Raw genomic sequence first — 25607 nt, 5'->3', positions numbered from 1 at the left:
TCAGTAGGAAAGGCATGTGGCAGCAACTCGAAATAAATGCCCACCTGGTTAAGGAAACCTCGGCACTGAGTTGGCTCTCCCCCAAAGCGCTGTGGAAGGGGGGCAGAACCGGACATACCCCGAAACACCGCGGGCGCAACAACAGGTGTCGGGGTAGACTCTGGCGCAACAACCGGAGCGGCAGTAGGAGCGGGCCCAGGAGCGACAACCGACCCATCGGCAACGGGAGCGAAATGAACCGTGCGTTCAAGCAGGGTTTGCAACGCCACGGCGAACTGACCCAACAGGTGATCCTGCTGATCAAGTCTGGCAACCAGCGTGGGTAGTGAGGATGGCCCTGTACCGTCAGAATTCATGGCTTGGTCCTAATGTCACAGAACCATGAACCAGACGTACAACAACAGATAAGTGAAAATAAGACAGCTTTATTGAAAAACAAGCTAAAAAGCAAAAGTCCAAACGGATGGCGAAACCGATGCAGAGTCTTTGCGAAGCCAGGGGTCAGGAACCAGCAGGGTAGTCAGACGAAGCCAGGACCAGGAACCAACAGGGTAGTCAGACGAAGCGAGGATCAGGAACCAACAGGGTAGTCAGACGAAGCCCGGAACAGGAACCAGAAGTAGCAGCAGTCTTAGTAGCATGTGAACACAGGAGGACCAAGCAGGGAACTGAAGCCACAGACCTCCTATATATATGAGCTAGGCATCCAGCTCCTCCCAGTGGGAAGGAGGAGCCGCAGGGTGGGAGGCTACAAGAAACCCAGAAACCAAGATGGCCGCCAGCACATGTCAAACGAAGGAGAACAGCAAGAAGGTAAGACCATGACACAACCATCATTACAGAACTCCACCAATCAGGCCTGTATGGTAGAGTGGCCAGACGAAAGCCACTCCTCAGTAAAAGGCACATGACAGCGCACCTGGAGTTTGCAAAAAGGCACCCGAAGAACTCTCATACCATGAGAAACAAAATTCTCTGGTCTGATAAAACAAAGATTGAACTCTTTGGCCTGAATGTCAAGCGTCATGTCTGGAGGAAACCAGGCACTGCTAATCACCTGGCCAAAACCATCCCTACAGTGAAGCATGGTAGTGGCAGCATAATGCTGTGGGGATGTTTTTCGAGGGAAAGATGAATGCAGCAATGTACAGAGACATCCTTGATGAAAACCTGATCCAGAGCGCTCTGGACCTCAGACTGGGGTTAAGGTTCACCTTCCAACAGGACAACGACCCTAAGCACACAGCCAAGATAACAAAGGAGTGGCTATGGGACAACTCTGTGAATGTCTTTAAGTGGCCCAGCCAGAGCCTAGACTTGAACCCAACTGAACATCTCAGGAGAGATCTGAAAATGGCTGTGCACCGACGCTCCCCATCCAATCTGATGGAGCTCGAGAGGACCTGCAAAAAGAATGGGAGAAACTGCCCAAAAATAGGTGTGCCAAGCTTGCAGCATTATACTCAAAAAGACTTGAGGCTATAATTGTAATTGGTGCCAAAGGTGCTTCCACAAAGTATTGAGCAAAGGCTGTGAATACCTATGTACACAGGATTTTTTTTTTCATTTTTTATTTTTAATAAATTTGCAAAGATTCCAAACAAACTTCTTTCACGTTGTCATTATGGGGTATTGTTTGTATAATTTTGAAAAAAATGGTGAATTTAATCTATTTTGGAATAAGGCTGTATTGCAGGCATCACTAAATGGTGGACCGCGGTCCGGGTCCGGACCCAGCTAATGTCTCATCCGGACCCCTGCAGTCCCACCCTTTAGAGCCATTCTGCCCATGCCCACAGCCATCACCACGGCCATTCTCACAGAGCCAACAGCTGGAGGCAGGACAGCAATGGACATAGGACAGAGGCTACCTAAGTTAACAAGCAGGTGATTGGTTGCGAGGATACAGGGTGGTCATCGCACAAACATGTGATTCGGACCTCTGCTGGAAGAACATTTTACTGACTGGACCTTTGTGAATTTTAATTCAATACCCCTGCTGTATTGTAACAAAATGTGGAAAAAGTGAAGAGCTGTGAATACTTTCCGGATGCACTGTACTTCAGAATTCCAATTCAGAATACTTTAATAATCCCAAAGGGAAATTATTGCAACACATACCACACAAAGACAACACAAGATCACAACAATGAACAGAACAAGACACAAGTAAAACAAATTAAAACTACACTCTAATAAACCATCCATACAACTGAAAAACAACATAGAATAAATACCACAGATTTAAAAATAAGGCCCCTTTCACACTGTCTGTCCGCCGGGCGGACTCCGTTTATCTCAGCGGGGGATCGATCCGCCAATCCCCCGCTGAGCAGGAGAATGACAGCTGTTCTCCGCGCTGTGTGCGGAGACACAGCTGTCAGTTCCCCATACATCTCTATGGGGGAATCGGATGGGAACGGATCGTTGGTCCTTTCTCATCCGATCCCATCCGATCCGCTGGACAGATGGAAAATAGGGTTTCCATCCGTCCAGATTTGACGGACCGGATGTCAGCGGACATGTCTCCGCTGACATCCGATGCCCCATAGAGATGCATGGGGGGACCGTTCAGATCCGCCAAAAAAATGGACAGGCGGATCTGAATGGTCCGCCTGTGTGAAAGAGCCCTAACAGAAATTAAAACACCACTTTCTCTAGCATTACCCCCCAACAAAAATTACCATAATGCCAAAATACTATAAAAAACTACATAAAAATCCTGATCATAAACCAGAATTAAATCTTCACCTCCAGCCCTCTCAGGAAAGAATTATATAACTTGATGGCCACAGGCAAAAATGATTTCCTGTGTCACTCTGTGGTGCATCGTGATTGTAACAATCTGTCATTGATGGTACTCCGCAAACAGACCAGCATATTGTGGAAGTGGGTGGGAGGAGTTGTCCAAAATTGAAGGTATCTTGAACAACATTCTCCTCTCAAACACTTATGTTAAAGTGATTGTAAAGTCTCTTTTTTTTTTAAATAACAAACATGTTATACTTACCTCCTCTGTGGAGTGGGTTTTGCACAGGGCAGCCTGGATCCTCCTCTTCTATGTGTAATCCCTCGTTGCTGCCCCTGGCCTTTCCCTCTTTTAAAGTGCCCCCACAGCAAGCAGCTTGCTATGGGGGCACCTGAGCCGAGCTGCAGCTCTGTGTGTCCATTTAGACACGAAGCTGCCATTCGGCCCCACCCCCCCTCTCTCCTGATTGGCTAACTGACTTTGATTAACAGCCGCAGGAGGGTCCTAGACAATCAGGAGGGAGAGTCCCTGCTGGCCGAGGAACTCGTGGACATTGCTGGACAAATATTAGGGGGTGCTGGGGGGGCTGCTACACCCAGAAGGTTTTTTATCCTAATGCAAAGAATGCTATAAGATAAAAAAAAAAAAAAAAAAAAAACCTTCCGACTTTACCAATCCTTTAACCACTTCAGCTCCGGAAGGTTTTACCCCCTTAATGACCAGGCCATTTTTTGCGATTCAGCACTACATTGCTTTAACTGACAATTGCGCGGTTGTGCAACGCTGTACCCAAATACAATTTATGTCTTTTTTTTCCCCACAAACAGAGCTTTCTTTTGGTGATATTTGATCACCTCTGCGGTTTTTAGATTTTGCGCTATAAACAAAAAAAGAGCGATAATTTTGAAAAAAAAAAAAAAAAAAAAACGCAATATTTTTTTACTTTCTGCTATAAAACATTCCCAATAAAAAAATTTAAAAAATCAAATGTTTCTATCAGTTTAGGCCAATTTCTACATATTTTTGGTAAAAAAAATCCCAAAAAGCCTATTTTAATTGGTTTGCGCAAAAGTTATAGCGTTTACAACTACGTGATAGATTTTTGGACTTTTTATTTATTTTTATTTTTTATTAGTAATGGTAGCGATCAGCGATTTTTAGTGGGACTGCGACATTGCGGTGGACAGATCGGACTCCTAACTGATATTTTTGACACTTTTTGGGGACCAGTGACATTAATACAGTAATCAGTGCTAAATAATATGCACTGTTACTGTATAAATGACACTGGCAGGGAAGGGGTTAACACTGGGTGTGATCAAGGGGTTAAGTGTATGCCTAATAGTGCTTACTGACTGTATGGGGGGATGGGTTGGACAGAGGCAGGGAGAGATCAGTGATTCAGCTTAGCTGAAATCACACAATCTTTCCCTTCCTCTCTGACAGAAAAGCCGCCTGCTTTGTTTACATAAGCAGGCGGCTCTTCTGTCTTTCTAGCCGAAGATCACAGGAGGCCGGTGGCGATCGAGCCCCCTCCTATCGCAGTCTGGCTCCCGCTATGTCTAATCACAGTGGGAGTGCGGCTCAGGCGCGCGAATCCACGTGCACATAATCACGTAGATCTACGTGATTATGTGCAGCCGAGCCGCCCTGCGGCAGTTTATCTGCATAGGGCGGTCAGCAAGTGGTTTAAGACTCCAATCCAACAACATCACTGGCCTTGCGAATCAGCTTATTGAGTCATCAACTCTAAGTCTGCTTTTCCCAGCATGCCGCTTCATACAGGAGGGTGTTGGCCACCACAGACTCACAAAACCTCTTCAGCATCGACAGATTTTAAAAAAATAGAGGCGGCTCTGGCCCTTCCTATAGAGCACTTCAGTGTTCTTGCTCCAGTCCAGCTTATTATCTCTGTGCACCCCCAGATACTTGTGACTCTCTACTACATCCACTCCTCGGATGGAGATGGGGGTCACTGGTGCCTTTCTCCTTCTCAAATCCACAAACCGATCTTCGTCACATTAACCACTTGCCGACCGCCGCACGACTATCTACGTCGGCGGTCAGCCCCTCACAGGCAAACTAACGTAGGGCTACGTTGCTTGCTTGTGAGGGTCTAGGGAGCGAGCGCGCGCCCCCGGGGGCGCGCTCCCGCTCCCGCGTGGTCACGGACCCCCCCGCGCGTGTGACCAGCGGACCCGATGTCCGCCGGTCACTCGGCGATCGGCGGGGGAGAGGGAGAATGTCAGGCAGCTTGTGTAAACAAACTGCCTGTCATTCTCCTCGCTGCAAAGACACTGATAAAACGGATCTGGTATGTAGATCCGTTGATCAGTGTCCTTACAGCTAGAGCCACAGCCAATCACAGTAGAAACCACGCCCCTAGGGACACACACAGCCCCTCCCTTCCAAATAAAGTTAACCCCTTCACTACCAGTGTATTTTTACAGTAACAGTGCATATGTATAGCACTGATTACTGTAGAAATGTCACTGGTAACCCCAAAAGTGTCAAAAATGTCAGTCAAGGGTCCGATCTGTCCGCCGCAATGTCGCAGTACCGCAAAAAAAATCGCAGATCGCCGCCATTACGCGTTAAAAAAAAAAACAACAAAAATGACAAAAATCTTTCCCTTTGTTAGTAAACGCGATAACTTTTGCGCAAACCAATCAAAATACGCTTTTTGCGATTTTTTTTACCAAACATAGGTAGCATAAAACAAATTGGCCGAAAATTTTTAAAAATTTTGATTTTTACATTTTTTTTTGGGGGAATTTCATATAAAAAAATGTGAAAAATATTGCTATTTTTGCAAAATTGACGCTCTTTTTTTGTTTATAGCGCGTGATCAAAAAATCGCACAGGTGATCAAATACCACCAAAAGAAAGCTCTGTTTGTGGGAAAAAAAGGACGTCAAATTCGTTTAGGTACAGCGTCGCACGACCGCGCAATTGTGCGTTAAATTCACGCAGTGCCGAATCGCAAAATACCCCCTGGTCGGAATGGGGGTAAAATCTTCCGGGGCTTAAGTGGTTAAGATACAGATGATGATCCTCATACCATGTGACAAAGTTCTCTGCCACAGTCCTACTCTCACTCTCTTCCCCATCCCTGATACATCCCACTATTGCAGAGTTATTAGAAAACCTCGGATGATGGCAAGACTCAGTCTTGTAACTAAAATCAGTGGCATGGACAGTAAAAAGAAAGGGGAGAGAACTGTCCCCTGTGAAACCCCAATATTGCTGATCACCCTATCCAACAAACAGCCTTGCAAATGTACATGCTGCGGTCTTCTTGCTAGGTACTCTACAATCTATGAAACAAGGGAGACATCAACCTATATCGCTGCTAGCTTCTTGCCCAAGAGATCCGGCCTGATACAATCGAAAGCACTAGAAAAGTAAAAAAACATGACCCTTACAGTGCTACAGGTTTATCCAAGTGTGCATACATGTGATTTAGCATGAAGATGATAGCATCCTCAACTACTAGTCTCGACTGGGAGACTGCCAGTGCCAGTGGGGCTGTATACATGCTGAAAGTCGCAATGCTTTGCTTCACAGCTGCAGCAAATTTCATTCAACTTGTTGAGTTTGACTGGCAGCACCACCTATCAAACTCGCCCATTGAAGTACACCCCAGTCAAAATCCTAGTTGGGTCAAAGAACAGGCAAAAACAGGCATTCAGTAAGCAGCAGGATCGCCTCCTGCAAGCCTAAGGGTCCTTTCACACGAGCGGTGCGCTCAGCGGACTCCGTTTTTCCCAGTGGGGATCGATCCGCCGATCCTCGCTGAGCAGGCGGATGACAGGTCCCACTCCGCTTACTTTGCAGAGACGAAGCTGTCATATCCCCACTCTCCTCTATGGGAGATCAGATTATAACAGACCGCCTGTCCATTTTCATCCGATCTTATCCTCCAGATGGATGGAAAATAGGGTTTTCCTCCGTCCGGATTTCACAGACAGGATCAGATCGGATAGCAGCGGGTGTCAGCGGACAGGTCTTTGAGTCTAGGAGCCAGCTTAAAAAGTTAGGCGCCAGTTTATTTATTTTAACTAAAAAAATCTTACCGCTGGAATGTGTAACATGTTCCCGAAGGTGAACTTATCCTTTAGCCCATGGGTGTCCAACCTGCGGCCCTCAGGCTGTTGTGTAACTACAGCACTCATGAGGCATTGCAAGACTTACAGTTGCAAGCATGGCTTCCAAAGGCAGAGGCATGATGGGACTTGTAGTTCTGCAACAGCTGGAGGGCCGCAGGTTGGACACCCATGCTTTAGCCCTTTAACCGGTTGCCGACTATATACTGCGGCGGTCAGCCCCGGCCAGGCAGAGTGACGTACCGATTTTTTTTTTATTTTTTTTTTAAAGCCCGTAGCGTGTGAAACACACTCAAAAGACTTCACCCGGTGCATAAAAAGTGCACACACGCAAACGTGAACACACAAAAACTGCACAGGGTGTGTGAAAATGGTCTGGCCTCCGAAGAGGTTGGACCTATACCTTGATCCCCCGGGGCGCAAGACTCCCGACAGGGACTGAGGTACTTCCTATGGTTTGCCTGGCCGAAACCTGGCAAACCCCGTTCTCCAGGGGGACTGCCGAAACAGCCCACCCCAAGTACTGGGTGGGGCTCCCCCGAAGGGAGACCCCATGAGAGAGGGCGAACTGAGCCAAAAGGCCGTGTCCACCCCCTCCCAAGACTTTCAAGGTAGGCCCAGAGACCCACACCGTACTCGTCGTGCAGAGGAAGAAATAGGTGATAGTGAAGTGACAAAACACTACAAAGAAAAAGCACACACAAACAAAAAGGTGGGGAAGGGGAAGTGGGGAAGTGAATTAGTGCCTTTGTGAAAATACAAAGGCAGGCCTTCCGGCCGGAATAAAAATTCCTCTGGTCGAAGCCAAAAGGCCTTGCCCAAGAGGCAGGTGCTTAAAAAAGTGTGTAGGTGCAGTGACCATGGTGCCGAAAAACTCAAGGCGAGCTGCCCCTCACCAGTGAGAATTAAGGCACCCCTGGGCTGCCACCCCAGGGGCACATAAGTTTTTAAATGTGATGCTTGCAGGACCACCCTCGGCTTGAATTTTGAATAATTTAGCAAGAACTGGCCATAATTAGAAACATCTATAGGTGGGCCTTTACTCTCTAAGGAGACACATGCATAAGCTGCTGGTGCCTTGCTTACTCTCCATTTATCAGCTGTTCACAAGGACATAAAAATAATGAAGCTGTATGGTTGAGCTAGGACCCCAAAACTGTCCTTCCCTCATTCTTCCAGGATGGTGGGATGATCTGCCTAGGTAAAGGGTATTATACAAATCCAATAAGTATCAGGGAAGGATCAGATTCCATGCAACAAAAAATAAATACTATAATCTACATCTCAGGCAGTGCTGCACTTCTGTGTGGACACATAAGTGATTAAGGCATCCATCAACTTTCATCACCGGTCAGGCTTGAAGACCTAACAAGGGACAGTCCATTGTGATAGTTTAAATGCAAAATTTTACACCCACTAGGCCACTCCTACCTTGGCATCCTGGAAACATGTCATGGGAGAAATGCTTGTAAAAAACCCTACAGATCACTGAACTAACACAAGCGATGTTAGTGCGGTGATCTCCCCCACTGAGCTATTCTGTTCTGACAGGGGAAGCTGCCCCCCATCAGAACACACTGATCAGTGCGCACAGCTAATTGGCTATGAGCGCTGATCGAATGCTGGTTTTCCAGAATGCTTGTTAAACAGAACATCATTGACCTGGACATATTGGGTTGATGATGTCACAAAGGGGTGGGGACATCCAATGTTGTCACTCGGTGGCTCCGCCCTTAGAGCGTGGAGCTGTCAGACGGCAGGAGTCTGTCGAGTGCAGCCCTATTTTTTTTTTTTTACAGGTCGGTGGCCGGCATTTATCGTTATAGACGATGGACCTACACTGGAGGACACTGTTTTGACTTGTCAAAAACGGTTTGTGCGTTTTTATTTACTTTTTTGGTGAATGAATAGGGGTACAATTTACCCAATATTCATTCACATGGGGGGCTTTCAGAGTCGAATAAGTCACGCCCCGCACCACCACAATCAATGGGCCAGGGTTGTGGGGAAGAGGCCCTTGTCCTCAACAACATGGTGACAAGGTGCTTTGGGGGTGTAAGCCCCCCTACCCCAAAGCACCCCCCCCCCCATGTTAAGGGCATGTCCTCTGGTATGGTTCAGGAGGGTGGCCACTAGCACCACCCTACCCCACCCCTTTCTTGGCCTGTCAGGCTGCAAGCTCGAATTGGATCTGGTATGGATTTTAGGGGGGGACCCCACGCTAGGGCTGCACGATATTGGGGAAAAAAGTACATTGGGATATTTGGTTTTCAACGATATATATCGCGATATTTCTCTGGGTGGAATGCAGAAGACACTGACTGTGGATTAGGCAGAGTCAGGACTCACAGTGGTGATAGGAGGTAGAAGAAGTTAGAACACAGCCCGACATGAGTGGAGCAGCCACAGCTCCTCACTGTTGTCCTGTCTGGAGCTCAGGATCAGATGGTGACCCGTCAGGCACAGGGTCCCGCCCACTGGCGGGTGGAAGGGTCGGTACAGGACCACCTTGTCCACCCGGGGGGTTTTGATCCGCTCTGCGAACTCCATAGCGGACAACGGAGGATCAGCGTCACCATCCTCTCATCACTGGTACTACACCTGACACAGCGCTCCCCCTCCCTCACCGGAGACGAGTTTCCCCTTGCTTTCGGCTGTGATCCCAGCTCTGCCTCTAGTCCCCAGCCGACCATTACTCCGCCCTGCTCCGCCCATTGTCTCTCCATTGACTCTATTTACAACACATTACAGCCTGATCCCGCCCCCGTGCGCACCCCCGATGCAGCCAGGAGAGACAATGGGTGGAGCAGGGTGGAGTAATGGTCGGCTGGAGACTAGAGGCAGAGCTGGGAGGGCTGTATTGCATCGGGCTGGAGGGGCGGAGTTCCGATCACAGCCGAAAGCAAGGGGAAACTCGTTTGTGTCGGGTGCGTGCACAATATCGTGTCTTCGGCGATATGAATATCGCCCACGCCCGCAAAACGATAGTCGATATCATATCGACTATTGTTCAGCCCTACCCCACGCTGTTTTTTTTTTTTTTTACATTTTGGTGTGGGGTTTCCCTTAAAATCCATATCAGACCCAAAGGGGAACCCCCACTCGTTTTTTTCACAATTTATTGCTGGAAATTTTTTTTTCACAATCAGTTATCAGTGGGAAACCCCACTGACAGCTGATGACTCATCCATTGTTAAGGAAGCAGCAGCCGGCCTGCTCCTCAACAACCAGCTATTTACTGGATTAAGGATGTAGGTGACCTACGCTTAGAGAAAAAAATCCCTGGGCACCGGCATTTAGCAGAATTTAGGAGCTGTCAGCATTTTCTGTCAAAACACTGCTGCTCTAGAATGTGCTGGCAGTGGGGTGTTTTTCTGCCACAAAACGCTGCTAAAAGCCTATGTGTGCATGAACACATTTGATAACATTCAGGGGAGTTTAGAGGCAGTTAAAAAAAGTCTGACACCCAAAACAGCAGCTGTAAAAATGCCTAGTGTACATGAGGTCTTACAGTGCCATTCATTTTCAGTGGTACCCTAGTACACTAAGAAAATGCATATTTGTGCTGCTGAATTACATGTTTGGAGAAGGAATTTTTTAAAAATCTTGAATTACAGCCAACAATAACAGCAGAAATAAAACTAGAATGCAAGATCACAAGTTAGTAAGTAAATATGTTAATTAAAGTCAAATAAGTTGTAACATCAGGTAGTATGCCAAAGCAAAGAAATAGTTGGAAGTCAGTGAAAAAACTGGCCATACACTAGTAGAACTTTATTTGAAAAATTTTAGTTTTAAGAATATTTATTGGACCCTCCAGTCTCCTTTATGTAGTGGCGGATGTCAGCAGACACATGTTTGCTGACATCCACCGCCATCTGATCCTGTTCACCAAAAAGAGACGGATAGAGGAAAGTGGGACTGTGCCATGGCGGAGAAATCCCTGCTGAGCTTAGCGGAGGCACCCGTGTGAAAGGGGCCTAAGGTGGCATGAGTTACTGGATCTCCTATCACACCCACCTTGCTGCACTGTCCTTTCCTAGTGAGCCACTGGCCATCACACCATCAAACCAAAATGAAACAAATCACCGCTCTGAAAACAATCAGCTGAGCCAGATGGATCCCGAGCAGCTGTGGCAGTCCTGTAGGAATGGGTGCTCACCAAGGTCCGTGACCTGAGGAATCCATGTAAATGAAGAAGAAAGTGGCACTTCCAGACCCAGGAACTTGGAAACTTGAGTTTATTTCTTCAAATCATGGGTACAACATCAGACAAGACCACAAGACAGACTGGACAGCAGACGCGTTTCACACCTTGTGCTTATTCATTGCTGATTGCACACAGACAAGTGCCTCCTCTTTATGAGCCAGGTAGTATCACCTTCTCCAATCAAAAGTGTAATTGCCGGGACACAAACACCTGGCTCTAACAAAGGGAGACTCAATCATCTGAGTGCTAGCAACACCCACACACATGCAATATGTATTCTCAATCGTTGTTCTGATATATAAAATTACAAATTCTTCCTACAATCTGCATGTGTGTGTACAAATCCACAATTTTCAATATGTATGAACAGACAGATATACAAAAAAAGGTATGTAAAATCATTAATAGAAAAAAGAAAGAATCCTTCCATAAATCACACAATACATAGCTGACGAATAAATGCATATATGTGGATACAATTAGAAAAGATAAAGAGGCGCTCTAAACATAAAAAAAAGTGTGGCCCGAGTGGAAGTGGGAGCAGGCACCTGTCAAAACTAGGTACCCCCCCCTAAAAAAAATGACATGCCAAATGTGGCATGTCAGGGGATCAGGACCAATTAAAGCGCAAGTTCCACTTTTGAGTGGAACTCCACTTTAAAGAGAACCAATCACATGTCTATTGTCATCACAAGGGATGTTTACATTTCTTTGTAACTGCAATAAAAGTGATTAAAAATAAATACATTTAAAGCGACAGTGTAAAAATAAATGTAAACGCATGTGAAACGCAGTCCCACACACACGCAAACAGGGATTGTCCCACACAAGTGAGTTATTATCGCAAACGTCAGATCATGGACAGGACCAGACCTCCTCTGTAAATCAAATGCAATAACCTGTAAAGGCCTTTAAAGCGTCACCTGTGTAAAAAAAATTACACTGTTTGTCGCCATTGCACGGGTGTGCGAATTTCAAGTGTGACATGTTTGGTATCCATTTACTTGGCATAACATCATCTTTTATAGTTTACAAAAAAGGTACAAGAGTATTTTTTTTTTTAATTGTATTTGAAAAACCGCTGCGCAAATACTGTGTGACAAAAAATTTGCAACACCCACCATTTTATTTTCTAGTGCCTCTGCTTTAAAAAATATAAATGTTTGGGGGTTATAACTAATTTTCTAGCAAAAAAATACAGATTTTTACATGTAAACAAAAGTGTCAGAAAGGCTTGGAGCTCAAGTGGTTAATGAAATTCCACTTTTCAAGAGAGTTTGCGCAAAGAAATAAAGAAAACACAAACATAAACAGCACATTGTTCTAGGAGTTGGCACATTGGCACTGTTCCCTTACCACCATTCAACTTGATGAATACAAGACATTCTCTGACTGACAGAGGTGGGTAGACAACATCAGGATTTCACCCAGGCCAAGCCTTGCATTAATTTGAAAAAAAAAAAAGTATTCCTTCCACTGATACGAGGCACTATTCCCCACACTAACACCAGCAGTTCCTCCCTCTGATACCAATGTTGGGGCACTATTCCTCCCACTGATCCCAACGATGGTGCACTATTCCTTCTACTGACACCAAAGATGGGGCACTATTGCTTTTATTAACACCAACGATGGGGCACTATTCCTTCTACTGACACCAACGATGGAGCACTATTCCTTCTACTGACACCAACTATGGAGCACTATTCCTTCTACTGACACCAAAGAATGGGCACTATTCCTTCTACTGAGACCAACGATGGGGCACTAATCCTTCTACTAACACCAACATTGGGGTGCTATTCCTCCCACTGACACCAACAACAGAGACACTCTTCCAACCACTAATACCGAAAGGTGGGGCACTTCTCCTCCTCCTACTGACCACAGGAGTGGCACATATTTTTGATTTTACTCCCACGGACCACCAATCCTGAGACATTATCTATTCACACTTGCCACAGTCTGGCCCCCCTAAAGTCTGAAGGACAGTAAACTGGAGTTTGGAGACCCCTGATTAGGGTTGAGCTTTGAGTTCGAGTCGAACGTAAGTTTGACTCGAACATCGGGCATTCGCCTGTTCGCCGAACAAATGGGCTTCTTCACTGAAAATTTGAGCGCCTGTATCCATAATGTGCGGCGAGTGCAGTGCGTTATGTGATTAGCCAAAGCATGCACCCTGACCTCCATGCTTTGGCCAATCAAATGATCTCTGCCATGATTGGACAAAGGCAGGCTGCCTTTAGCCAAACATGGCTTAGGGGTTAAGCACACGCCCCACACTATATACAGTGCCTTGCGAAAGTATTCGGCCCCCTTGAACTTTGCAACCTTTTGCCACATTTCAGGCTTCAAACATAAACATATAAAACTGTAATTTTTTGTGAAGAATCAACAAGTGGGACACAATCATGAAGTGGAACGAAATTTATTGGGTTTTTAAAACTTTGTTAACAAATAAAAAAATGCAAAATTATTCAGCCCCTTTACTTTCAGTGCAGCAAACTCTCTCCAGAAGTCCAGTGAGGATCTCTGAATGATCCAATGTTGACCTAAATGACTAATGATGATAAATAGAATCCACCTGTGTGTAATCAAGCCTCTGTATAAATGCACCTGCACTATGATAGTCTCAGAGGTCCGTTTAAAGCGCAGAGAGCATCATAAAGAACAAGGAACACACCAGGCAGGTCCGAGATACTGTTGTGGAGAAGTTTAAAGCCGGATTTGGATACAAAAAGATTTCCCAAGCTTTAACCATCCCAAGGAGCACTGTGCAAGCGATAATATTGAAATGGGAGTATCAGACCACTGCAAATCTACGAAGACCTGACCGTCCCTCTAAACTTTCAGCTCATACAAGGAGAAGACTGATCAGAGATGCAGCCAAGAGGCCCGTGATCACTCTGGATGAACTGCAGAGATCTACAGCTGAGGTGGGAGACTCTGTCCATAGGACAACAATCAGTCGTATACTGCACAAATCTGGCCTTTATGGAAGAGTGGCAAGAAGAAAGCCATTTCTTAAAGATATCCATAAAAAGTGTCGTTTAAAGTTTGCCACAAGCACCTGGGAGACACACCAAACATGTGGAAGAAGGTGCTCTGGTCAGATGAAACCAAAATCAAACTTTTTGGCAACAATGCAATACATTATGTTTGGCGTAAAAGCAACACAGCTCATCACCCTGAACACACCATCCCCACTGTCAAACATGGTGGTGGCAGCATCATGGTTTGGGCCTGCTTTTCTTCAGCAGGGACAGGGAAGATGGTTAAAATTGATGGGAAGATGGATGGAGCCAAATACAGGACCATTCTGGAAGAAAACCTGATGGAGTCTGCAAAAGACCTGAGACTGGGACGGAGATTTGTCTTCCAACAAGACAATCATCCAAAACATAAAGCAAAATCTACAATGGAATGGTTCACAAATAAACATATCCAGGTGTTAGAATGGCCAAGTCAAAGTCCAGACCTGAATCCAATCGAGAATCTGTGGAAAGAACTGAAAACTGCTGTTCACAAACGCTCTCCATCCAACCTTACTGAGCTCGAGCTGTTTTGCAAGGAGGAATGGGCAAAAATTTCAGTCTCTCAATGTGCAAAACTGATAGAGACATACCCCAAGCGACTTACAGCTGTAATCGCAGCAAAAGGTGGCGCTACAAAGTATTAACTTAAGGGGGCTGAATAATTTTGCACGCCCAATTTTTCAGTTTTTTATTTGTTAAAAAAGTTTGAAATATCCAATAAATTTCGTTCCACTTCATGATTGTGTCCCACTTGTTGATTCTTCACAAAAAATTACAGTTTTATATCTTTATGTTTGAAGCCTGAAATGTGGCAAAAGGTCGCAAAGTTCAAGGGGGCCGAATACTTTCGCAAGGCACTGTAAAGGCTGCTTGCACAGCCGCAGCGTGTAGTGTGATTGTGTGGGCAACATAGCAAGTGATTAAGAGAGGGAGAGGAACGTGTTTGAGTCAGGGAGAGAATAGTCATTTGCAGTTTGTCAGACAGTGCAGTGTAGTCTAGAGACATTGCTAGCAGTGAGTTAGGGAGGGAGAGGATCGTGTTTTTCAGGCAGAGAGAGCAAAGTGATTTGCAGTGTTTCAGACAGTGCAGTGTAGTCTAATTAGAGACATTGCTAGCAGTGAGTTAGGCAGGGAGAGAGAGTTGTGCTTTTTACAGGTTAAGAGATCAGATAGTGAAGTATATTCAGTAGTACAGTATATACCATGTATAGGGCTATTGATTAGACCATATCAGGCCTTTATGTATCGGCCAGTTGCGAAAAACCCTAAATTGATCTCTATCTATATATAGGGCAATTGATTACATCATATCAGGCCATTGAGTCTCTATCAGTCAGTTGCGTATACCCTATACTGATCTCTATCTATATATAGGGCAATTTATTACTTCATATCAACACGGTGCATCCTCTGCAGGCGGGGCATGCCCATCCTTTATTTCCGATGCTGCCCGTGTTATTCAGGCACAACATGTAGAAGAGTTGGTGGAGTAGATAAATAAGTCGCCCTCATCTTCCACATTCTCTGATACCCACGCTCATAGTAGTTTGCCTTCCACCGCAGCTGCCAAAGTTTCACAGACTCCTTCTCCACAGCTACTCCTTCTGTCGCCCCACCATCATGCATTGAGGAGGCACCTGAACTATTCCATCATAGTGTCAGTGACATGCTGCTGGAGGATGCGCAGCAATTTGAAAGCTGTGATGTTGGTTCCCAGGTTGATGAAGGGAATAACGTGGGCCTAGACAATGATGGACAGGAAACTAGCAGTCATGTTCCCACAGCTGCAACATACTGCCAAGTTTGCTCCAGTGACGAGGAAGGAGGGGGATGATGAGGTCACTGACTGTACTTGGGAGCCTGACAGGATAGAGGAGGAAAGTGAGGGGGAGGAGAAGGCATGACTCCAACAAGGCAGGATGTGCTTCGGTGGCCGCCATAGGAGTAGCCAACCTATTGCATTACAGCACAGAGCTCCACAGGTGCAGGGTGCTACAAACTCCCCGCGGACTTCAAAAAGTTAATTAGTGTGCGCTTTTTTCAGCACATGTGCAGTAGACCGCAGTGTTGGGCACTACATGCTGGGCACTACATGCTTGATAAGGCATATGACAACCTGCCATGCAGTCCGTTGGCAACAGCACCTGAAAGAGCCACAATATCAAAACAAGCATACTTCACCTTGCTCCTCATCTGGGATCTCTAACCCTATTATACCTTATGCCTTCTCAAATACCTGCATTGAGAGTGATGATGGTATAGCAATGAGCAGGCAAATTTCACTACCCCAGTTGCTAAACCGTACAAAGAAATACTGTCCCAGCCACCCACATGCTCAGCGTTTTAATGCTAGCTTGGCCAAATTGCTAGCATTACAATTGCTGCCTTTTCATCTGGTAGACTCTGCTCCCTTTCGCAAACTTGTGGAATGTGCTGTACCACAGTGGAAGGTACCGAAAAGGCATTTCTATTTGCATAAGGCCATTCCGGCTCTCTACCGTCATGTGGAAGGTAGTGTTTTGGCCTCGTTGGACAGAGTGGTCAGCAGGAAGGTGCACATTACTGCTGACTCTTGGTCCAGGAGGCATGGACAGGGACATTACATTTCCTTCATGGCACACTGGGTAACTCTGCTGGCAGCTGGGAGGGATGCAGGATAGGGTTCAGTGTTGCAGCTTGTTTTGCCAGCACACCTCCAAAAAGCTGGTGCTGGTTCTGCCACATCTGGCTAATCCACCACCTCCTCCTCCTCTTCTTCCTCCTCCATGTCCTATTCTGCTCAATTGTCCTCTGAAGCAGCAGTGCTCCCTAAGCGTTCAAGGGGCTACGCAAGCAGTCAGGCTAAAAGATGCCATGCTGTGCTTCAGTTGGTCTGTCTAGAGGATAGGAGTCACACGGGGGCAGAGATTCTGTCAGCTCTGCAGGGGCAGGCTTAGAGATGGTTGACGCCATGACAGCTTATGCCAGGAACAGGCTTCCAAGATCTCCTGAGGCAGGCCAGAAAAGTCTGTGGCCATTTCCGCCATTCGTACAATGCCAGTGCTCGCTTATCTGACATTCAACGGGAATTCAACCTGCCCACCAACCGCCTCATTTGTGACATGCCCACCAGGTGGAACTCAACATTGGCAATGCAGTGGCTGCACAGGCAGCAGAGGGCTATCAACGAGTACCTGTGTGAGTATGGCACAAGGACAGGGTCAGGGAAGCTTGGCTTTTTTTTGGCCACGCCGGTGGCTTTTGATAAAGGATGCATGCACCTTCCTTTGAGGAGGCCAAAAGGATGGTGAGCCGGAAGAATGCATGCATCAGTGACACTATCCCTCTAGTCTACCTGCTGTAGCACACGCTTCGTTGAATCATGGACAGGGCACTTGAGGCAGAACAGCGGGAGGAAGAGGAGGGCTTCCTTTCCTCACAAGGCCCCCTTTATGCAGATATCATTCCTGCAGGGCCACAAAAAACACAGGAGGAAGAGGAGGAGGAGGATTTTGGCAGCTGGTTGTAGGGGGTAGCATACAGCAGACTTCAAGGGATGGTTATGATTCCCCAGAAACCCCAGGAGTTGTACGTGGTTGTCCTTATTGACACAGAGGACTCAGAAGCTCATGCCTCCTCCAACTTACGTTGCATGGGCTCCCTGATTCTGCAAAGCCTGCGAAAGGACCAGAGGATTTGTGCTATTAAGGAGAGGGATAATTACTGATTGGTAATCCTTCTTGATTCACGTTACAAGGGTAAAGTTGCAGAGCTCATCCTGCCTTCGCAGAGGGAGCAAAGGATGAAACATCTTGAGGAGACCTTGAAAAAAAAATGTGTGTACCACCTTTCCAGACACTGGGAGGTTAACAATCTCTGGACATGTTTCTGAGGCATCATTCAGCCAAAGGAGGAGCGATGGAGAAGGCGGCCGGCTGACCGATGCCTTTAAACCAGGCATGTCCAACATGCGGCCCGGGGGCCACATGCGGCCCGGAAACCCCAGGCAATGCGGCCCACTGCCCCCTGACAATTTTTTTTTTGCTGGGGAGGAAGGAAGTCTGGTCTCATGGCCACAGCGGCTTCCAACTAACGGTAGGCAGAGGCTGCCTCGGAGGGGGGGGGGGGGGGTGTGAGCATGTGCAGTGTTTCTGACTCCTACCACCATGACCACTTCAAATCACTGAAGTGGTCATGGTGGTTCCTTTAATATCTCTCAGAAGAAGTAAGCCTCCATATACTAATTCCATTTCATTTGATCATCCTCTAGTTGTGTTAAATCAGTGCGGGGTGTGCAGCCGCGCGGGAAGGGCGCGGCGGCATTTTATTACTTATATACCTTAACTATAGTATATATTTTATATGCGGCCCGAGAAAATTTCTCTACACTCAATGTGGCCCAGAGAAGCCAAAAGGTTAGACACCCATGCTTTAAACAGTTCTTTAGTCCTCAGCAGCACTCAGGGATGTTAGGTTTAAGCAACCATCGGCAGTGTCTCCATCATATGGTGCATGATTATCTAGGTGCAAGAGCAGACTTGGAGACCTTTCCAGCTGAGCATCCACTGGGTTACTGGGTCTTGAGGACCACTGGCCAGAACTTGCACAATATGCAATGGAGCTACTGGCCTGTCCTGCTTCCAGCGTACTTTCCGAACGGACGTTCAGTGCTGCTGGAGGTTTTGTGATGGACAAAAGTGTGAGTCTGTCCACAGACTCTGTTGACCAGCTGACTTTTATCAAAATGAATCAGTCCTGGATCAACAACATCTATCAAGCCCTGATGCTGATGTAACTGATTGAATTTGCTAGGGGTCTGCCATCCCTTGAAGACTGCATATGTTTCCTATCCTTTTCCTCAACCTTGATTCTGATAGCTTCCAGCAATGTTTTTGGATTAGGTCACCACCAGCCCGCAAGGCCTAATTTTTCTGTACTGGTATGACAGGTGCATAAAATTTAAATTTCGTATGACATTTTTAACAGCAGGCCCTGTCCCAGCAAGAGTAACTGTGAGGGGTTACGGTGTTCAGGCACCCCCAACACCAAAGGCAACATTTTTTGCACCTGTATGACAAGTACATGCAATTTCAAATTTGTATGGAATTCTTACCAGCAGGTCCCGTTCTTGGGCCCAGCAAGAGTAACTGTGAGGGGTTTTGGTGTTTAGGCACCACCAACACCAAAGGCCTAATTTTTTTGCACCTCTATGACAAGTACATGCGATTTCAAATTTGTATGGAATTCTTACCAGCAGGTCCCGTTCCTGGGCCCAGCAAGAGTAACTGTGAGGGGTTACGGTGTTCAGGCACCACCAACAGCAAAGGATCAATTTTTGTATGACAAGTACATGAGATTTCAAATTTGTATGGAATTCTTACCAGCAGGTCCCGTTCCTGGGCCCAGCAAGAGTAACTGCGAAGGGTTGGGGTGTTCAGGCACCACCAACAACCAAGGCCCAATTTTTTTTTTTTACCTGTATGACAAGTACATTCGATTTGAAATTTGTATGTATATTTGTATATGACAATTTTTCCTTTAGAAATGTCAGTATTGCTGCAGCAGGCTACATACATTGTAGAGATGCGCTACTTTACAGGCACATTAAGGGGCCCCCCCAGGCACAATATTTAAAGGAATTTTTCATTTTTTATAGTTTCACTTTAAGCCTCATTAAAATCAGTAAATCAGTGCTCCTTTAAAAACTATTGTTTTTAAAAACTTTTTTTGCATTGCTACATGTTCCCCAGGTCAGTACCCGGACCCCCATACACTTTTTTGGGGCAATAACTTGCATTTAAGCCTTCAAAATTAGGCCGTTTTATTTTTGACATTTGAGTCTCATAGACTTCAATGGAGTTTGTTTGTTCGAACAAACTTTTCCCCTGTTCGCGTCGTTCTGGTGCGAAACCAAACTGGATGTGTTCAGTTCATCACTACCCCTGATCTATTAAAACAGTTCCAAATGCCAGACTGATCGGCCATGTAAACAATTTGCTTCGGTCAGCTTGGCCCAAACAAATCTATATAAAACAATAGCAAAACTGGAACCTAGTTCACATATGTCAAACACAAGGCCAGCGGGCTGAATCCCACCCTCCAGGCCATTTCATGTGGCCCTGGCATTATAGAGTCTTACAGATATAACCGGGTCTTTGAGAGCAACCAGAATGCCGATTCAGCCCGTGATGAAATTGAGTTTGACACCCCTGCCCTAGCGGAACTTTTTTGGGAGCAAAATAACCCCTTCGCTCTTGCCTCAGTATCCCTTTAAAGAACTGGGAATGCCTGGGGGTGCGGGAAGGACCAGTGATCGTGTGACCTCCCTTACAGTCCCGCCGACTACCGATCTTTACCCCGAAACCGAGAAATGTCTTTGTGCTGAGAACATGCTCTTGGCATATAAACATTGTCTGCCCAGTGATGCATATACGTGAACGCTCATTCTTTTTCTGCTGCACATATGTGTTGGATGGTTGTAAAGGGGTTAAAGCGGACCTAAACCCTCCTATCCTTTTCAGTCAAGGAAACTGCCATCTTGTCCTCTGTTTGATTAGCAACTGCCATCAGGCTGCAGATGTGATCAGTTATGACACCAGCTATTTGATGTTTTGACAGTTTGGTTGAGAGCACAACTAATGTGACAGTTAGAATTCCCAGCATTTTTTGAAAACATTAAATAAATGGGTTTAGTTCCACTTTAACGACTTTAGGACCGCTAACTGTGCTGCTACTGCGGCACAGCGGCTCCCCTGGGTCCAGCGACGTAGACCTACGTCGCTGGACTCCTCGTGGTCTTGGCAGGGGGCACGCGCTGCCGGGAGGCTTGCTCCGGAGTCGGGCCGGAGGAGGAGAGACGGCGATTGCTGCCTCGCTTCCCCGATTGTCGGTAGGGATCACAGGATTCAGCATAGCTGAACCTGCGATCTCTGTCTGTGTCACAGAACCCCCTCCCCCCCACACAGGTCAGTAAGCATGAGACATACATTTAACCCCTTGATCACCAACAGTGTTAACCCCTTCCCTGCCAGTGTCATTATTACAGTAACAGTGCATATTTATAGCACTGATTACTGTAGTAATGTCACTGGTCCCCCCAAAAGTGTCAAAAATGTCAGTTAGGGGTCCGATCTGTCCGCTGCAATGTCACAGTCCCGCAAAAAATCGCAGATCGCCGCTATTACTAGTAAAAAAAAAAAAAAACAATAAAAATGACAAATCTTTCCTGTCGTTAGTAAATGCGATAACTTTTGAGCAAACTAATCAAAATATGCTTATTGCAATTTTTATTACCAATAATATATGTCGGAGAAAACATATTGGCCTAAAATGTTAAAACATTTTGATCTTTAATTTTTTTTTTGGGAATGTTATATATCAGAATGTAAAAAATATTGTTTTTTTTTTTCAAAATTGTCACTCTTTTGTTCAACAATTAAAAAAATTGCACAGGTGACCAAATACCACCAAAAGAAAGCTCTATTTGTGGGGAAAAAAAAGGACATGAATTTAATTTGGGTACAGCGTCACACGACCCCACAATTGTCCGCTAAAGTAACGCAGTGCCGAATCACAAAATATGGCCTGGTCAGGAAGAGGGTAAAATCTTCTGGTCTTAAAGTGGATAAAAATACACTCATTGAGAATTTTTTTTGTCAAAGACATGTAGATAAATAAATTTTGGCCTAAATATATGACAAAAATTGAATATATTGGATATTTTTTAACAGTCAAAGTAGAAATTGTCAATTTTTCGAAAACTTTCGCTCTTTTTTTTATTAATATCGCAAAAAATTAAAAGCACAGAGGTGATAAAATACCACCAAAAGAAAGCTCTGTTTATGGAAAAAAAGGACATAAATTTAGTTTGGGTACAGCATTGCATGACCGCGCAATTGTCAGTTAAAGTCGCGCAGTGCCAAGTTGAAAAAAGTGGCCTGGCCATTGAGCTGCAAAATCTTCCGGGGCTAAAGTGGTTAAGGGCCAATTCACACTATGTGTGGTTACAGACCACACAGTAAAACATCTGTCACTGCAGGGACACACAGGAAACAGTTGTGTCCCATTCACACTGCAACGCAGCCTAGAGCTGTGCTGCAGTGTGCTGCGATAAAATGTAAACATGCTGAATTTTATCCCAGCACAACGCACAGTCCGACATTGCGGTGAATGAAGTGTATGTTTTGTAATTTTAACTTTAAATAAACCTTGTACAAGAAAAAAAAAATTTAAAAAAGGGGAACAGCACGATGTTCTGAATCAGGTACTACACTGCCCCCTAGGAGCAGACAATGCAGAGCGACTGGAGCGCCGAATCACTCCAGCTATGATGCTATTTCACGCAGTAACGTGGCATCATAGCCGGGTGCCAACTGTGCATGTGCGAGTTGCGCTGCGCATCGTGGATGATGGATGCAGTCTTCTGTGGCGCTCGGAATGGAGGTGGTAAGCAGGTACCTGTCAAAATCAGGTACCTGCCCCTCCCCCGCTCCTTAAAAGTGCCAATTGTTCAAGAGGAGCGGGTAACTTAAAGGAGTTGTAAAGTCAGAAGGTTTTTTATCTTAATGCATTCTATGCAATAAGGTAAAACGCCTTCTAATACTTACCTGAGGTCCCTCTCTGTCCAGCTATGTCCACGAGTGTCTCAGCCTTCCTAGATTCTCCCTCCCAATTGTCTGAGACACAGCACCGGCGCCATTGGCTGCTGCTGCTGTCAATCAAGTCAGCTAGCCAATCAGGAGAGAGAGGGGACAGGGCCGGGTTGGGGTTCAGTGTCTGAATGGACACAGGGAGCTTTGACTCGGCTCGGGTGCCCCCCATAGCAAGCTGCTTGCTGTGAGGGCACTCAATAGCAGGGAGGGGCAAGAATGACATAAGAGGGACCCGAGAAGAGGAGGATCGGGGCTGCTCTGTGCAAATCCACTGCAACAGAGGAGGCAAGGATACCATGTTGTTATTTTTATAGGAAAAAAAACAAGACTTTACAATCATTTTTAAGCAGAACTTCCCCTTTTGGGTGGAGCTAGGGTAATGCAGAATGGGACCCTAGGTGGGGGAAAAAGCTTTGGACCCGTTTTGGAGATCCTGGTGTGCTGTTTATGTATTTCTCGCTATGATTGGAGATCCTTCCTGCCCTCAGGGCATTTAAAATATTTTTAATTGATAAAGAGGTGGGCAGGAAGGAGTTTTGGCAGATTTGGACCCTTGGTGGTGGTAAAAGCTTCGGACCCATTTTGGAGATCCTGATATGCTGTTGATGTACTTCTCACTAGGATTGACAATCCTTCCTGCCCTCAGGGCGTTTAGAATCTTTTTAAGGGATAAAGGGGTGGGCAAGAAGTAGTTAGGCAGAATTGGACCCTAGGTGGTGGTAAAAGCTTTGGACCCGTTTTGGAGATCCTGGTATACTGTTGATGTATTTCTCGCTATGATTGGCAATCCTTCCTGCCCTTGGGGTGTTTACAATCTTTTTAAGGGATAAAGGGGTGGGCAAGAAGCTGTTAGGCAGAATTGGACCTTAGCTGGTGATAAAAGCTTTGGACCCGTTTTGGAGATCCTGGTATACTGTTGATGTATTTCTCGCTATGATTGGCAATCCTTCCTGCCCTTGGGGTGTTTACAATCTTTTTAAGGGATAAAGAGGTGGGCAGGAAGGAGTTTTGGCAGATTTGGACCCTTGGTAGTGGTAAAAGCTTTGGACCCGTTTTGGAGATCCTGTTGTGCTGTTGATGTATTTCTCGCTATGATTGGAGATCCTTCCTGCCCTCAGGGCATTTAAAAACGTTTTAATTGATAAAGAGGTGGGCAGGAAGGAGTTTTGGCAGATTTGTGATCCTTCCTGCCCTCAGGGCGTTTAGAATCTTTTTAAGGGATAAAGGGATGGGCAGGAATGAGTTCAGGCAGAATTGGACTTTAGCTGGTGGTAAAGGCTTTGGACCCGTTTTGGAGATCCTGATATACTGTTGATGTATTTCTCTCTATGATTGGAGATCTTTCCTGCCCTCAGGGTGTTTACAATCTTTTTAAGGAATAAAGGGGTGGGCAAGAAGTAGTTATGCAGAATTGGACCCTAGCTGGTGGTAAAGGCTTTAGACCCATTTTGGAGATCCTGGTATACTGTTGATGTATTTCTCGCTATGATTTGTGATCCTTCCTGCCCTCAGGGCGTTTACAATCTTTTTAAGGGATAAAGGGGTGTACAGGCAGAAGTTTAGGCAGAATTAGACTCTAGGTGGTGGTAAAAGCTTTGGACCTGTTCTAGAGATCCTGGTGGGCAGGTGACATATGTCTCACTTTAAATGTTCTCGGTTCCAGCCAGTGACCACTGCAGCACCCATTTACTGCCAGTTTCAGGAATGAGTGTTGGGAATATTAGACTAGGGAGTGGCAATCATGTGACTGCTCTGTCATGTGATTTGGTGGTCCAGATAATGAGGAGCAAGAACTGTCTTTGACAGCTCGGTCCCTGTGTTGTGATTGCGCACTCAGCACAGAAACATTGATGCATACACATAGGGTATGGGAGTTAAAGCCCACCCTTTAGCCCAGGTTAATCTATCTGTGCTCAGAGTTCAGATCTCTCTTGTTACCTTTACCAGGAAGCCATCAGGAACAAAGCCCCCCCCCCCCCCCCCTGAAAATGATATGTGGAGGATAAAATTGTGGGTGTGCTGTGCAGCCATGACTATCTGGGAGTCTCCCTCCTTCCTAAGAAGGACAAACACTCGGGTCATAGGAGATGTCGGCGCTCACATCACCATCAGAGAGAAGACACAAGGGCATCCCTTGGCGCCTCCTCTCCTTCACAAAAGTCGGCCTCTTCTGCACTCACCTTGGAAATTGTGGCCGCCCAGGTGAGGAGAAGAACGGGGCTCTTCATTCTGGCTTACTGTCGGTGCCCTCAAACCGGGTGAAAACATCCAGAACACTGCCAGTCAGCTGTTACTCAGTCAGTTCCATACTCTGCGCATGCGCACTGAGCCATTGCCGGGTTCTATCTCAGCTTCCCATCCTCCTTCTCGGACGCAGGATGGATCCCTGCCTGGGAGTGGAGAGAGGATCGTGACGTCATTACAACATCTTCATCTCTACCGCCTTCAGCAATAATGCATATTACAGGCACGAGGAGATACCAGCAGAGGGCGCTCTTGTGAAGAAACCCGATTTATTTATACAGCGCGCTACGCTTTTCATTTACACGGGGAATCGCCGGGAAAGCTAAAGGAACTAATATGAAATTATATATGAATAAAAAAATACAAAACAAAGGAAAATACGCTGCCGGGATAAGAAATAAAGTTGGCTGAACCGACGTGCACTAGAGCACGAATTGTTTAGTGAGTTCATTAACGCGTGGCGGCCATGTTTGTGAAGCCTAAAACCCATTAGGATTCAGGCTTTATACGTCTCAAAAACGGCTCCTGTATTGCAGACTCTAAAACCGGAAATTTAGGATAACGTTGTCCAGCTTTTGGACGCTACCAAAAATAGGAGGCAAACATAAGCATTTGTGTTTAATACAGACTTAG

At 46.0% G+C, this 25607-nt stretch overlaps 1 protein-coding gene across 3 annotated transcripts in view; it reads right to left on the bottom strand.

Annotated features, from left to right (window-relative positions):
- SPPL2B (signal peptide peptidase like 2B) overlaps nt 1–25067 on the bottom strand; it is a 108074-nt gene extending 83007 nt beyond the window's left edge. For 2 of the 3 annotated variants that reach the window (XM_082255414.1, XM_082255415.1), the window contains exon 1: nt 24911–25066. In XM_082255414.1, the coding sequence (XP_082111540.1) occupies nt 24911–24958 (48 nt within the window). In that variant the 5' untranslated portion in view covers nt 24959–25066. Of the gene's footprint in view, nt 1–24910 lie in introns of all 3 variants that reach the window. The other variant, XM_082255416.1, reaches the window with a different exon arrangement.
- Between the last annotated feature and the right edge of the window lie 540 nt (nt 25068–25607).

Source organism: Pelophylax lessonae (assembly GCF_965119305.1).
Source record: "Pelophylax lessonae genome assembly, chromosome: 1".
Classification (NCBI taxonomy): Eukaryota; Metazoa; Chordata; class Amphibia; order Anura; family Ranidae; genus Pelophylax; species Pelophylax lessonae.
The sequence above is the reverse complement of the archived record's forward strand: the minus strand, read 5'-3'. Positions and strand labels throughout refer to the sequence as shown.